Genomic DNA, 16,134 nt, shown 5'->3' with positions numbered 1-16,134 from the left:
ATACTGTAAGTCAATGATACTTCAGTTAAAAAAATAATCAGATAACATAGATGAAATGGATAAGTTCTTATAAACATACAAATTACCAAACTGACTCAAGAAGAAATAGAAAATGTCAACAGACCTATAACAACTAAAGAGACTGAAACAGTAATCAAAATGCTCTCAAGGGCTTCCCTGGTGGCACAGTGGTTGAGAGTCCGCCTGCCGATGCAGGGGACACGGGTTCGTGCCCTGGTCCGGGAAGATCCCACATGCCACGGAGCAGCTAGGCCCGTGAGCCATGGCCGCTGAGCCCGCGCGTCCGGAACCTGTGCTCCGCAACGGGAGAGGCCACAACAGTGAGAGGCCCGCATACCACAAAAAAAAAATCCTCTCAAAAAACAAAAGTTCAGGACCAGACAGCTTCTCTGGTGAATTCTACCAAACAGTTAAAGAATTAACACCAATCCTTCTCAAACTTTTCCAAAAAATAGAAGAGCAGAAAACACTTTCTAACTCATTCTATGAGGCCAGCACTGTCCTGATACCAAAGCCAGACAAAGACACCACAATAACAGAAAATTACAGACCAGTATCTGTCATGAATATAGATGCAGAAGTCCTCAGTAAAATACTAGCAAACTGAATCCAACAGCATATTAAAAGGATGATACACAATGACAATGTGGAACTTATCCTAGGAATGGAAGATATTTTTTTAAAAAATCAATGTAATATACCACGTTAATAAATGAAGGCAAAGAAAAACGATATGATCATCTCAGTTAATGCAGAAAAAGCATTTGTGAAAATCCAACACCCATTCATGATACAAACACTCAGAAAACTAGGAACAGAAGGGAACTTCCTCAACTTTATAAAGGGCATTTATGTGAAAGTATAGCTAGCATCATACTCAATGGTGAAATACTGAAAGCTTTCCCTCTGAGATCAGGAACAAGAGACCTATGCCCACTTTCATCACTGCTATTCAACATTATAGTGGAAATTCTAGCCAGAGCAATTAGGCAAGAAAAAGAAATATAAGGCATCCAAATTAGAAAGGAACACATAAAACTATCTCTTTTTGCAGAGGACATGATCTTATATATACATAAAACCCTAAAGAGTCCACAAAACAACTACTATAGCTAATAAATGAACTCAGGAAAATTGTGAGGTACAAGATCAACACAAAAACCAGCTGTATTTCTAATACATGGTAATTCATAATGGCAATGAACAATCAATCCCAATAGGAAATTAAGAAAACAACTCAATTTACAATATCATCCAAAAGAATAAAATACCTAGGAATAGGGACTTCCCTGGTGGTGCAGTGGTTAAGAATCCACCTGCCAATGCAGGAGACATGGGTTCAAGCCCTGGTCCAGGAAGATCCCACATGCCACAGAGCAACTAAGCCCGTGCGCCACAACTACTGAGCCTGTGATCTAGAGCCTGTGAGCCACAACTACTGAACCCATGTGCCACAACTACTGAAGCCCGCATGACTAGAGCCCGTGCTCTGCAACAAGAGAAGCCACTGCAATGAGAAGCCCGCGCACCGCAACGAAGAGTAGCCCCCACTCGCCACAACTAGAGAAAGCCTACACGCCGCAATGAAGACTCAATGCAGCCAAAAATAAACAAATAAAAAATAAATAAATTTATTTTAAAAAAACAAAAACAAAAAGAAAACCTAGGAGTAAATTTAACCAAGGAGGTGAAAGACTTGTACACTGAAAAGTATAAAACACTGCTGAAGAAATAAAGAAAACCTAAGTAAATAGAAAGACATCATGTTCAAGGACTGGAAGACAGAATATTGTTCAGATGGCAATACTATGCAAAGCAATCTACAGATTCAATACAATTCCTATCAAAATTCCAACAGCCCCTTACCCCACCCTTTTTTTGCAGAAAGACTGGAAAAGCCAATTCTCAAGTTCATGTAGAGCTGCAAGGGTCCCTGAATAGCCAAAACAATATTGAAAAAGAAAAAAGTTAGAGGATTCATAGTTCCTGATGTCAAAACTTACTACAAAACTATAGCAATTAAGACAGTGTGGTTGGTACTGGCATAAGGACAGATATACAGACCAACAGAATAGGACTGAGAGTCCAGAAATAAACCCATACATCCATGGCCAATAGATTTTCAATAATGACGCAATGATCATTCAAATGGGGACAGAATAGTTTCTTCAACAAATAGTGCTGGGAGAACTGGATATCCACCTGCAAAAGAATAAAGTTGGACCCTTGTTTCACCCTATATACAGAAATTAAGTCAAAATGGATTACTGACCTAAATATAAGAGCTAAAACCATACAACTCTTAGAAGAAAAATTAGGGGTACATCTTCATGACCTTAGATGTGACGATGGATTCTTAGCTATGACACCAAAAGCACAAGCAACAAAAGAAAAAATTTAAAAACTTTTGTGCATTAAAGGACATTAGAAAGTGAAAAGACAACCTATATATTGAGAGAAAATGTTTTCAAGTTACATATCTGATAAGGATCCAGTATCCAGATTATATAAAGAACTCTTACAACTCAACAACAAAAACATGAACAACCCAGTTTAAAAACTGGCAAAAGGGCTTCCCTGGTGGCTCAGTGGTTGAGAGTCCGCCTGCTGATGCAGGGGACACGGGTTCGTGCCCCGGTCTGGGAAGATCCCACATGCCGCGGAGCGGCTGGGCCCGTGAGCCATGGCCGCTGAGCCTGCGCGTCCGGAGCCTGCGTGTCCGGAGCCTGTGCTCTGCAACGGGAGAGGCCACAACGGTGAAAGGCTTGCATACCGCAAAAAAAAAAAAAAAAAAAAAAAAAAAAAAAAAAACTGGCAAAGAACTCAGAGATTTCTCCAAAGAAAATTTACATATGGCCAACGAGCACGTGAAAAGATGCTCAACAACGTTAATTATTAGGGAAATGCAAATCAAAATCACAATGTGATATCACTTCGCACCCACTAGGATGGCTATAATTTTTTTAAAAAGGAAAATAGTAAGTGTTGGTAAGGAGGTGGACAAAATGGAACACTCATACCTTGCTGGTGGGAATGTAAAGTGATTCAGTTGCTGTGGAAAACAGTTTGGCAGTTCCTCAAAAAGTTAAACATAGAATTACCATATGATCCAGCAATTCCACTTGTAGGTATATACCCCAAAGAATGGGAAATAAGTGCTCAAACAAATACTAGTGCATTAATATTCACAGCAACACTATTCCCAATAGCCAAAAGGTGAAAATAATCCAAATCTATCAATGGATGAATGGATAAACAAATTGTGGTATACACATACAAATGGAATACTATTAGAGTATTAATAAGGAATGGAGTACTAATACATGTTACAATATGGATAAATTTTAAAACATTATGCTAAGTAAAGAAACCAGATACAAAAGGTCACATGCTGTATGAGTCCATCTATATGAAATACCCAGAATAGGTAAATTTATAGAGACAGAAAGCAGATTGGTGATTGCTAGAGGCAGGGGAGGAGCAAATGAGCAGTAACTACTTAATGAGCACTGAGTTTCATTTTGGGGTAATAAAAATGTTTTGGAACTAGACAGAGGTGGTCGTTGCCCAACATTGTGAAAGTACTAAATGCCACTGAGTTGTTCACTTTAACATGGTTAATTTGATGTGATGAGAATTTCACCTCAAGTAAAAAAACAATTAGGTTGGGAAACAAACAAAAAAGATTAAGCTAAAAGTATGGTCTCTATCAGAGACTATAAACCACTATCCAGAGGTGAAGCTGTCCGGCAGATGTTATTTTTTGCCTACATGGTGTTTAAACAGTTACTGATATATATATATATATTTTGTTTGTTTGTTTGTTTTTAATCTCAAAAGTATATCTTGAAATCTCCCAAAATATCTGGATTTCTGGCTTTTCTTGAAAAAGTTTTCATATGATAAAAACTGGCTATTGTCAAAAAGTTGCTGCCTCCTTGAGATGGAGTATATCACTTTGCACTTTACCACAGTCTCTTCTACCTTCTGTTATCTTTTGACACCAAGGCCAAATTGTCGATTTTGTCAAGCTTGTCTTACTATTTCAAAGAAATTAAGAGTGGGATATCTCTTGTACTCATGTTCCCATTGAAAGTGAAAAGAAATCTACTTGTTTACTCCCAGTCTGTTTTACTCGTTTATTGATATATTTCCTACTTTGCATCTGTACGAATTTGCAAATCCTGTTCTTTTTTGGTTTTACAAAGATAAAAACCAAAAACTCTGGATAGAACTAAATTAGCCATTTATATCCCTGAATTACAAAATTCATCTTTTAAAGCTGGGCTGCATGAATATTGAAAGTTAGGCGCTTGAAAAATTTTCAAATGTACAAATCGTTTCATCAATCAAGGTTAAAAAAATTTGGATTGAGGGCAAAGAGTTACCACCTCAAGTTTCCTTAAAGGGAAGACTGGGATTTGAGGCTAATACATTGGATAATACTCTCAACTTGGAAGTACTCTTTTTTTTAGAGGACACTGTGTAGGTTCCTATACAAAATATAGATGGAAGTAGGGGAATGGGTGGCAATCTGACAAATTTTCCCATAGAACCTAGGATTTTTTTCAGTAGCCTAGCCTTAGGGACATACATAGATGTCTTTGTTGCAGGGAATGGGGTGGGGTGACGTGGATAATAAATGAATATAATCCCTCAGAACTAAATGCGTCAGACACAGTCTAACGGACTTTAAGCTCTTTACATCATTCCGCCATCCACAGGTGTTTCGCCCCATTTCACAGACTGCTGGAGAGGAAAAAGACATAACAGGAGGCAGTGTGGGTGCCATGATATAAGTCTGTCTGGCTTTATCTGCCTTTCTGCTTAAGTATGTCTCTAGCCTCAAAGCTCTTTAAACTCTACCACTCAGTTTCTCCCAGCCACAATGTAATGTGGCTTCTGATAAGGGATAAGACAGGTTCTCTTATCTAGGGTGGATAAGGAAGTTGGGGATGCCTGATGGGGGAAAGGAGAAGTGAGACCACTGTTGTTACAGCTGACGCTGCCTCTCCCTTTCCTATGCCTACGTGAAACTACACGACCTGCCACGCTTCCTCCCCTGGAGGCAGAGCCACAGTGCCTGCCCCAGACCAAGCTCTGTGAGGGTACAGGCTTTGACCTCCCAACCCTTGTGTTAGCACATGCCGCATGGCAGCTGGCACAGAATCAACATTTTTTTAATTAAGTGACTGTTATCACCCTAAACAAAAGAGTAGCAAGCAGAAAGGAATCCATCTAGCCTGGCCACAGAGAGAATGTTGGACACAGGTTTTGATAACTCTATGAGTAGGCTGTAAGTGGTACTTCCATGGCTACATAATGCTCATCTATGGGATCTCTTAACAGCTATAAATGAGATACTGGAAATGAAACATGGAAAAAAAAAGGATAGTAGAAAGATCTGAAGTAAGAGAATTCTGAGAATGGAGTCTAAAGAGAATCCTTGCTGACTGAGCTTGATAACCTGTAAGACTGCTGTGCCAGGTGGCCTGCTAAACTAAAACAGCAATGACTACATTCCTCTATTAGATCAACAAGAAGAAAGACCATGGAATTCACTGCTAGAAAATAATTTTATTTTGATTTTTAAGAATTCATGGGTACCTTTTTATGATATTTTTATAATTAAAATGAAAAGCTCTATCAATATGTAAGGCTGAGATATGAAAAGACATTCAAGATCTAATAAGAAAAAAAAGCAAGTTACAAAGTAATATATAGTTTGATTTTGTCTTTTCCTTTAAAAAGAAAATATGTGGAGGAGTATAATCTAAACTGCTAACAGTAACTTTGGAGGGTAAAATTATGGGAGAAATTTACTCTCTTCAATGATTATGAGGGGATACATTTCTACAATATATATTTCTGTAATGTTTGAGCTTTCCTTTACAGTGAACAGGTATCATCTTTGTAATCAGAAAAAATAAGAAACGTAAAAGTGAAATGAAACTGAAGATTCTTGTCTCCTAAAAATATCTTTATCAAAAAAGAGGTCAAAGATAAATAATATTTAATAATTTAAAGTAATGTTTCGAGGGACTTCCCGGGTGGTGCAGTGGTTAAGAATCTGCCTGCCAATGCATGGGACACGGGTTCGAGCCCTGGTCGGCAAAGATCCCACATGCCGTGAAGCAACTAAGCCCGTGCACCACAACTACTGAGCTTGCGCTCTAGAGCCCGCAAGCCACAGCTACTGAGCCTGCGTGCCACAACTACTGAAGCTTGCGCACCTAGAGCCCGTGCTCCACAACAAGAGAAGCCACCACAATGAGAAGCCTGCACATCACAGCGAAGAGTAGCTTCTGCTCTCCACAACTAGAGAAAGCCCACGAGCTGCAACGAAGACCCAACGCAGCCAAAATTAACTAAATAAATAAATTTAAATAAATAAATAAAATAATGTTTCAAAACCACATTCTTTACAACTCTCATGCTCCTCAGAGGTCGTCCTTTGAGAGCCAGCACAGGACACGATGGCAGCTGGTCTACAAACATGCCCCCACCCAAACTCCTAAGCCTGGGCATCTTATTTTCATTATTTTAACACTGAAGTTCTGCTGAGAATAAATTTGAAAACTCCTGATCTAAAATACATGTAAGTAATTTATCTCTAAATGTTCCTCAAAGCATTTTCTGGGGTGTGAGTAGCCTCCCCAGGAATAGAGATGTGTTCTTGCTGGTATTTCCTGATACAAGATTTTGGTACCCAGGTTCTTAGTGCCAGATCGGCTGCATTTATGAGCTGCCTGGGCAGAAAGCTGGTATTCCATGCATAAGGCTCCTCTGTTCAAGGTGGCCAAGGCAGCAGGAAGCCTTCTCATTCCCCACCACCTGGCCAGCCTCTCTGAATCATGGTCAGCCATCCAGAAGCAGAAGATTCAGGATCATCAGAGACTATTTTCAGATGAATGAGAACTCAAGCCTGAGCAATAAGAAAGAGAGCAATGACTTTCTCACTGTTGTGGCCTCTCCCGTTGCGGAGCACAGGCTCTGGATGCACAGACTCAGTGGCCATGGCTCACGGGCCCAGCCGCTCCGCGGCACGTGGGATCTTCCTGGACCGGGGCACGAACCTGTGTCCCCTGCATCGGCAGATGGACTCTCAACCACTGTGCCACCAGGGAAGCCCGGGCAATGACTTTTTAAATCAACTTTCTTGGAAGAGCTTTTCTTTCCAAAATTCTTCTTTCTTGTCGCTGGTCTTTCTTTAAATAGAATATGGTGACTGCCTATAAATCCTTTTTCTTGGTTTTAGAAATCTTTCTGTCATAGAACCCTTAAGTATTTTTGGAGGTTACCTATATTTCTATAGACTTGTGTTTTTAGGAGAAAATCTGATTTTAGAAATATAAATGAAAGGCTTCAATATCTGAGCTAAAATGTCTGTATCCTCTAGAGTTAAAAGAATGAATTTTAGAAATCTTAATTTTTTCATTGGCTCCTCATTGTCTGTAATAACCACGGAAAATCTTTGAAATGAAATCCTTTTCCTTGTTTTGTTTATTCTTCCTAACTTTCATAGTGATATCCTCATCTGGATTCTTACTGGGCCAAAATGAATATAGCATTTTCTGTTTACTACCTTATCTGTGCTTCCTGACTGAGGGCAGCAGAACCCATCTGTGAATTTCTGCTTCAGAACCAGCAGGGGGAGCTCATTTACACAGGAATCAAAATTCATCTATAAGGGGATGGTGGGTAAAGCAACCCAACTTTCAGTAAGAACAGCTCTTTTGCATTGTGGATAAATTATCACATGATAAGTAACAGACAATGGTGCTAACATAAAGAGCCACTGAGAAGATAAAGACCCCTTACAGACTGACCAGCCTCAATGGCAAAGCTACTGCCCAAAGCAGGTGCATACTCTGCCTGTACCTGTTTTTCAAGGCTCGGCTTGCTAAGCTGTACAGTTTGAGGTCCAGCGAGTCTGGTGCCTGGAGTAGCTATCACAATGCTGGTGAGCTGGGCCATGGGGAACGTTTTGGCTATGGTTGCAGTCTGCCCATTGACGACACGGACGGGGTGGATGGAATTCTGGGAGGTAGGGAGGGTTGTGGGAGTGAACTTGGTCAGCATGACAGGCCTCTGGATAAGTTGAGGAGCTGCAAGCATGGGAGGAGGTGCTGGGGCAATAGGAATGTTATTCTGGGCCACAGGCTTAGGTCGAACCTATGGAGAAAGAAAGAATAATTATTGCATTACTTAAACTTCTCAAGTCCTATAACTCTCAGACATTGCCAGATCCTCTACACTATATATGTGAGTGAAATGGTATTCAGTACAAATATTAATATCCATTTTAGTATTATCAATTCTATAGATCTCAGCATATATAATATTACAAAGATGCATCAGCTCTTAAGAGGATCCAAATGTTACCCTAGAATGTAGTTTTTCTGATTCCAAACCGTAGCTCCCTCTCCTATACCATGCCGCCTCTTCAGGCTGAGGTCAAATGCCTAATCCAGAGACTGGTCCCACCCAGAACTTGTGCCCAGTTTGGTAATAATGCTGCCAATGCCCTTAATTCACGTTCTAAATTTCTTCATATCCACAGCTCAGTTCACTCCCATCTCTGGCCCTCTAACTCCCTGTTCTTGGCCGCTCCTTCTCTAAGTCTCCTTTGTGGCTTCCTCTACCTCTGCCCAATCCAAAATATAAATATTTCTCAGGGTTTTGTCCTGGTACCCCTTTTCTTCCCAATGTCCTCACTCCTCCTGGGAACTCTCACTGCGTCCTACAGCTTCAGTTGCTATCTATATACTAAAGACTTCCACACTTGTGTCTCAGGACCAGACAGTTCCTTAACTTCAGAGTCATTTATTCAACTCCCTGTTATACATCTCTGCTTGGAAATTTCACAAGAAGTTCAAAATCAGCATGTCCAAAACTCATCAACTTCTTCTTCCAATCTTTTCTTCTTCCTATAATCATTCCCTCAGTAAATGCCCCTTTCTTACTAAAGAAACTTCAGAATCATTCTTAATGCTTCCTACTCTGCCTCTACTTCCTAAATCCTTCTCAGATATGTCTACTTTCTATCCTCACTACCACTACTCTAGCTGTGTTTGTTTTACGGAAACAGTGGCAGAAAACTGTGATTAAAAACATGGGATCAGCCTTGCCTGGGTTCAAATTCTGGTTCTACCACTTACTAGCTAGCTGCGTAACCTAAGATATAACACACCTAATCTCTCTAAGAGTATTTTTCAAACTTTCTAAACTGTGACCTGTGGGCAAAATCCTTTCTCCTTATGCATAAGGATTTCACCTTCAGTTAACTCTCTAGCTGTACACCCCTGGAAACCTGATAAGGGAAGAATGTCAACTATGTTAGCAGGCAACCCTGCTTATGGTACAAATGACCTCTTGCTGCTAAATCAAATCTAACATTTCCATTACTTGCAAAGAGCAGAGATGGAAATATGGTTATTAAAAATCAACGTTTTTAAGTTGTTTAAAAAAAAAAAAAGACGGTGAGACACCCTGCTTTGGGCTTCCTGAAATGGGGTGACTCTAGTAACTGTACCTGTCCACTGCGGGGACCTTGAAAGCCATGCCTATGGAATTGTTATAAGATGTATTAGGCTCCTGTAAGGCATAAGATTTCTGTGCTAGGGTGGCTCTCCCACTGACCTGATAAAGATCTCACTTCCCTGTACCTGAGCAGTCCCTGGATAGCCGTAGAGACTATTATATGGACTGCTATAGGGATTCCTACTGAAGAAGCCGTCTTGCTGGCAAGCTCTGGTTTCTGTCCTGTATCATTCCAAGTAGACTGGTGCCAAGTGTGGCCTTTGATAGTCTTGTGAGTCTGAATATTTAGCTGCATCTAAGACAACCCTAGAGTGTGTGCTGCGGATACACAACAGGAAATATGTTTCACGCTGTAACCAATACGCGTACATAGATATTTATCTATACCTCTATAACATAAAAACTTCATGAAACAATACTTATGTGCTACATACTCTAACATTTCCTATTGTTTTGTTCATTTTACTTAAAAACTCTGGTTACAATCCACTAAATTGATTTCACAGCCTACTAATGGGTCATGCCCCACCGTTTGAAAAACAAAGACTAAGCCTTAGATTCTTACCTGAATACCTACTTTCACAGAGTTGTTGTGAGGATTAAAATAGATAACCCATGTACAGTGCCTAGTGCAGTAAGTGGCACATAGCAAGATTCTCTAAATATTAGTTATTGTTATTGCTGACAATGTCCTATTTTTCCTGCCACATTCTTGACAATCTCCAATCTATTCTCCACACAGTGGTAAGAGGGAATTTTCTAAAACAAAAATCTGGTCATGTCAAATACCTGTTTGAAAGTAATTTAATGGATCCTCACCGTTCCTAGGTAAGGCCCTAATTCCTATATAGCCTACAAGGTTCCAAAGGCTTTGGCCTATGGGCTTCTCCAGCCTCACCTTACTCTAGCCTGAGTCAGCCACATGGCCCACTGTGCTCAGCCACACCAAATTTCCGTTGGTTCCTTAAGCCTACATGTCTCTCTGCATTGAGGACTTGCATATAGGCTCTTCTCTCTGCCTGGGACATTTTTCTTCTTCCCCCAAAACTTTCTCAAGCTAACTTCACTAGGATTTTAGGTCTAAGATGGAATGTCAACTCTTCAAGGAAACTTTCTGTAATATTCTAAGAATGAGTTGGCTGTCCTTCCCATGTATTCTCAGACTACCCTGTACTTCCCATAATGGACACAGTAATTGCCTGTACATGTGTCTGAAGCTCTATGAGGCTGAGAACTATCCTGAAAACTTCATATCCATAGTTCTTAATGCTCTTTTGATACCTAAGGTATTCATTAAGAATTTATCTGATAGATGATTGAAATAATCTTATGTTAGCATTGCCCATCCCCTCCCCAGAAGCAATTCAGAAATCACTTATGGCCACTGACCACACACATCCTTTCCTTCTCTCTTTGCTTGAAAGCTGAGGCTTCAGACAGGAACACCCAATCTTTCTACCAGGCAAGTCAACTCCTCTCAAGGTCCAGACTGGGACAATCATGACATTCTGCCATAAGAATGGTGAGTTCAGCCAATTGCTGGAAGAATACTCTCATGAGAATATGGGTAGAGTTGCTTGGGTCTAGGTAGAAAGTTCCCTGTGTAGTTTCCTAGTCTGAAACTTTATCATCAAGACTTTGTGTTTAAGAAGGATGCTCTATGTCATCACTTTCCAGAGTAGAACCAAACGCTTCCTACCAGTTCGTGTCACTATTGTCTCCTTCCCTACTCTCCCTGGCATACAGCCGGTGGGGTGGGAGGTTGTGGGGAAGAAGTGGTAACTGAGTTCCTTCCCCACTGGCAGGCAGTTCTGGCTAAATTCTTCCAGTAAGTCAACGTTGTAAGGTTTAAAATGGCACTATCTTAATTATTTTAAATTTAGGAAAATTTCCCTTTCCTTACATCCCTCTGCTACGGCCTTTCATCATTGCTAAGAAACCCTGATGATAAAACAAGCTTCTTCTCACACAGATGTAGAGAACCAAGGGGGGAAAGGGTGGGGGTGGGATGAACTGGGAGATTGAGATTGACATATACACACTACTATATATAAAACAGATAACTAATAAGAACCTATGTATAGCATAGGGAACTCAATGCTCTGTGGTGACCTAAATGGGAAGGAAATTCAAAAAGGAGGTGATATATGTATATAGCTGTATAAAGCTGATTCACTTGGCTGTACAGCAGAAACTAACACAATACTGTAAAGCAACTATGCTCCAACGAAAAAAAAAAAAAAGCTTCTTCTGTGGGACTTCCCTGATGGTCCAGTGGTTAAGACTCGGAGCTTCCACTGCAGCGGGCACGGGTTCGATCCCTAGTCAGGGAACTAAGACCCACATGCTGTGCAGTGCAGCCAAAAAAAAAAAAAAAAAAAAAAAGCTCCTTCATGGTATAGAGATCAGCAGCTAGAATCCTTAGCTAAGTGGAATCTGAATACAGCTGAACTGACAAGTGCATTACAGGCTGCTTAGAAAGGGCCCACAAGGATTTTTGTCCCACCTAACCCATCACTGGGCTTGTCAACTGATTTACTCACCTGTGGAAGAAAGTTTGGACGTGGAGTGAGTCTAGGAGGGGGGATAAACTGTGGTACTTTGATGGGCTGAGGAGGTGTTGCCTGAACCTGCTAAAAAATGAGAAAAATAAATCAGAGAGGAAAATAATTATTCAATATCAAAGATGGTATTCTTAAAGTATTTTTCAGCATCATTATTCTCTCAATCAGATAATATTTTCTATAAGCTTTCATTGTAGAATTAATAGTCTGAATTAACACTGCCTTAAGAAACTTTTTTACTCTCCTACTTGCACGCTTTACCTCATAAAGTAAACCAACCACATTTCTGTTTCCTTACACATCTAATGTAGAACACAGCAAGCTCAGCAATCACACAATTTCCTTTGACATTCAAGAACTCTTGCACTTATGTATTTTAAAAGTCAACACTGGATCCAAAGTAAAATCAAACTTGCTGCCTGGACAAATGGGTTTTTTCCTAATATAAGAGCTTTACATAACAGTGAATGGCTTTATTCCTATAGAGAATGTGCTAACTCTCAGAGTCCGGCTGAGTGATTTGGTTACTTCCCTAAAGATTCCTGGGTAAGTAGTGAAGCTTCACTTTAATGCCCTCTGGTTTCACTCACCACTGGTCGTTATTCAAAAGCCACTAAGAGCTCTTAGCTTCCATTTTAAGAACGGACATTTAAACTACAATTTGGGTATATTCTGAAAACAGTTTTTAGACAGTTTTACCCTAGAAATCTCAAGAACAATTTTTATTCAAGTACTTCTTCCTTCTAGGGACCTTTTTTCTGATGGACACTGGACATGGACACTGTTATTTGTGAGTTTCTTGAAAAATTTTAAAGTGCCCAACTAACTCCAGTACTTCCTGAGCGCAATTTCAAGGAACAGTGAACTAAAAAAATTCACAGCATTTTCCCCAAATTGGTAACATAGCACCAGAGAGTTTAAGCACTCTAGTTTCACAGGAAGGAGTGTGGTTAGGATAGAGGGAGAAATACATGAAACAGTGTAAATGCCTCTGTGAAGGATATTTTCCCCCCTTAAGTCAAGTCATACTTTGGCCTCAGATAATACCTCAAAGAGTTTTGATCCTTGGTGTAAGATCACCTCTATAGTTATTTAAATAGACAGCAGGAATGCCACATTCCCTTGTCAGCCCTGAAGGGGAATTTGGTATGGTAGAAGAGTGATGGAGACTGAAAAAATCCAGCAGGAGCATTTAAGATGGATATACTCTACAAATGCATATCCTGAACCCTCGCATGTGGGCACACATGAGTAGCAGCTGCTGGCTTACCAGAGTGACTGTGTTTTTTGCCACAATTTGGACAGCCTCTGCCCCAGGCCCAGTGACCTTACTAGACGTCTGGAGGTTGACTGGTGTGTTCTGCACATCAGTGCTGAGCACAGCCTTCTGACTGTTGATGGCGGTCACCATAGCAATGGTAGGTCTCTGGCCCACAACAGAGGCAGGCATGGTCGCAGTTGCTGCTTTCAAGACGAGAGGTAGTGTCTTTGTGGTAATCATAGAAGCTGTAGTTACAGTCTTCTAGGAGACATGGAGAACAGACATTAGGACGCTGAAGTGTCATCCCACTAAACAAAATGCTAGCCTCCAGAAGAAAACAAAGCAATAATTCTCATAATCAGTCAAGTTTCTTGGTATAACAACGTTTCTTTTGTGTACATAAAGCACAGTTCTTACTACACGAAAAGGCAATCTCTAATTTGCCAGAGTTCTCAAATTTAGCTTTAAGTTCATAGTAATAACTGCAGACTAATATGGGCACAGGGTTTTCAACAAGGAAGGGGGTGGGTTTACAGATGCAGAATATGAGTATACCTATTTCTTCTGATTTTTCTAATTCTTTGCTTGCTCTCAATTAATTTAAATTTTGTATAAGTTGCAAATCAATGAGGTACACACCATCTCTATCATTAATTGCTACAACCTCATCAATATGAAGAAAGCTATCATCTAATTCTGGATATCTGCCTCCTGTGACACAAAGGCTGGGATAAAACGACAGTGTCTTTTAATTCTTTCGAGTGTCACCCTGGAGAAGAGGAAGGGCAACTCACATAAGAATTAGTACAATTCTTGCCTCAAAGGCAGTAAATCCCAAACTCTACATAATGAAACCTATTAACCAACTAGTATAGTAAATACCAGCTCTTGATACCAAAGGGATATGAATCACAACCTACAATCTTTGCTCTGGAGGACTGCTGCAGAAGTGAGGAAAGATCCAGAAAAAGGCGACAAGGTGGAAACAAACACTGAGTTTCAGAAAGTCTTAGAGATCAGGGTCTGAACTGAGGTGAGAGGACTTGACTGATGCTCCACAAGCGATACTGCAGCTTTGAAGCTGTATTTTTCTAGACTTTCTATTAGAGTAATTAAAGGAGCCAGCTACAAAACAAGAAAATATAAACAACCTCATTTCATGGCATACACACCTATCGAATGCTACTAGTCACTCAAGATAGAGATGTTTCAGAAATGTGAAAATATACCTGGTCTAACTTGTTGGTTCTGATTTTAATATTATTTCACCTTTTTCTTCTTACTTGCACTGTTCAGTTTGGTAGCTAATAGGCTCATGCAGGTATTCAAATTTAATGAAAACAAAATAAAAATTAAAACATCAGCTCCTCAGTCACACTAGCCACATTTCACATGTTTACAGCCACACATTACTAGTGGCTACCAAACTGGACAGTGGAGCTTTCCAACACTACAGAAAGTTCTATTGGACAGCACTGCCCTCGACCAGGGAAAAGGACCCCACTCTCCCTGAAACAGATCTGAATTTGTGAATTTCTATTTCAGTGTCTATGCAAGCCCTTGTGTATTGTTTGGTTCTAAGGAATTTTTCTACCTTAAACACATACATGCATGTATTATCTAATATTTTAATAACTTTTTTTTCTTTTAACCTAAACGATGTAATAATCTGGCCTTGTCTATCCCATCACAGCCTAATGAGCAATGCTTATTGATGCCTGCAATTAAAATCACCCACAGGGCCTCCCTGGTGGCGCAGTGGTTGAGAGTCCGCCTGCCGATGCAGGGGATACGGGTTCGTGCCCCGGTCTGGGAGGATCCCATATGCCGCGGAGCGGCTGGGCCCGTGAGCCATGGCCGCTGAGCCTGCGCGTCCGGAGCCTGTGCTCCGCAACGGGAGAGGCCACAACAGTGAGAGGCCCGCGTACCGAAAAAAAAAAAAAAAAAAAAAAAAAAAAAAAAAAAAAAAAAAAAAAAAAATCACCCACATATGTTCCTCTTCTCTAAGTCAACAATACAGAATGGCTCATTCTCCTTGCCATTGTCCTCCCAAGTGTGAAACGGGAGTAAAAGGGGGAACACTGATGATTATTTATTTTGGGAGGTAGCAGGTCATCCTGCCTATCAGTGATGAAAACCAAATAGAAGCTAAGTGCTATTTAGCATCAGAAATGTTACAGTAGTGTAGCAGCAGGACTGGCTTTATATTACCTGCTATTTTTAATATGTGTTTTTAACCCAGTGTGATATTAGCTCTCTCCATCCAGTTAAAGCATTTAAATACAAAGAACTTTTGAAGTGGTGAGCAAGTCCACACCAGATAGCATTCAATCCTGGTGCCAACACAGGTTATGGAAGAAAAGCTCTAATCAGCAGAACTCACTGACGTGGATTTTAAAAACAGTCATGCATGTTGGTACTACTTTAAAAGAGGGTCAATATACTTTTGTTTAAAACATCCTTGATTCAGGTAAGTCATTAACAATCTTTTGAATAATTTTTCTTAAAAAGTGAGTAAAACCTCAAGCTCACCTGATTTATATACTTAGCATTACCTTCAACACTAAAAAGCACTGAATTCTAACAAGTCTGTTCACGTGTTAGGTTAGCATTTTTATTCTACTTTATAAATATTTGGTTGTGGCTAATTTCACTCCATGTATTCTAGCATCTACATAACTCTCTTTGTATATAGAGGCACAAGACCTAGTACTGTATGCACTGATGAAAAGCTTTTGAAGAATA

General features: G+C 40.1%; 1 protein-coding gene across 10 annotated transcripts in view; it reads right to left on the bottom strand.

The window, feature by feature from the left end:
• The window catches only part of PHF21A (PHD finger protein 21A), a 195,422-nt gene that overhangs the window by 31,907 nt on the left and 147,381 nt on the right, over positions 1–16,134 (bottom strand). For 8 of the 10 annotated variants that reach the window (XM_082627639.1, XM_082627635.1, XM_082627633.1 and 5 more), the window contains 3 exons: positions 13,399–13,650; positions 12,108–12,197; positions 7,903–8,196 (listed from right to left, as the gene is read on the bottom strand). In XM_082627639.1, coding sequence (XP_082483765.1) covers positions 7,903–8,196; positions 12,108–12,197; positions 13,399–13,650 — 636 coding nt within the window. The remainder of the gene's footprint in view (positions 1–7,902; positions 8,197–12,107; positions 12,198–13,398; positions 13,651–16,134) is intronic. The other 2 variants (XM_082627634.1, XM_082627642.1) reach the window with 2 other exon arrangements.

The sequence above is a fragment of the Mesoplodon mirus genome, assembly GCF_964341445.2.
Source record: "Mesoplodon mirus genome assembly, chromosome: 7".
NCBI classification, from domain to species: domain Eukaryota; kingdom Metazoa; phylum Chordata; class Mammalia; order Artiodactyla; family Ziphiidae; genus Mesoplodon; species Mesoplodon mirus.
The sequence above is the reverse complement of the archived record's forward strand: the minus strand, read 5'-3'. Positions and strand labels throughout refer to the sequence as shown.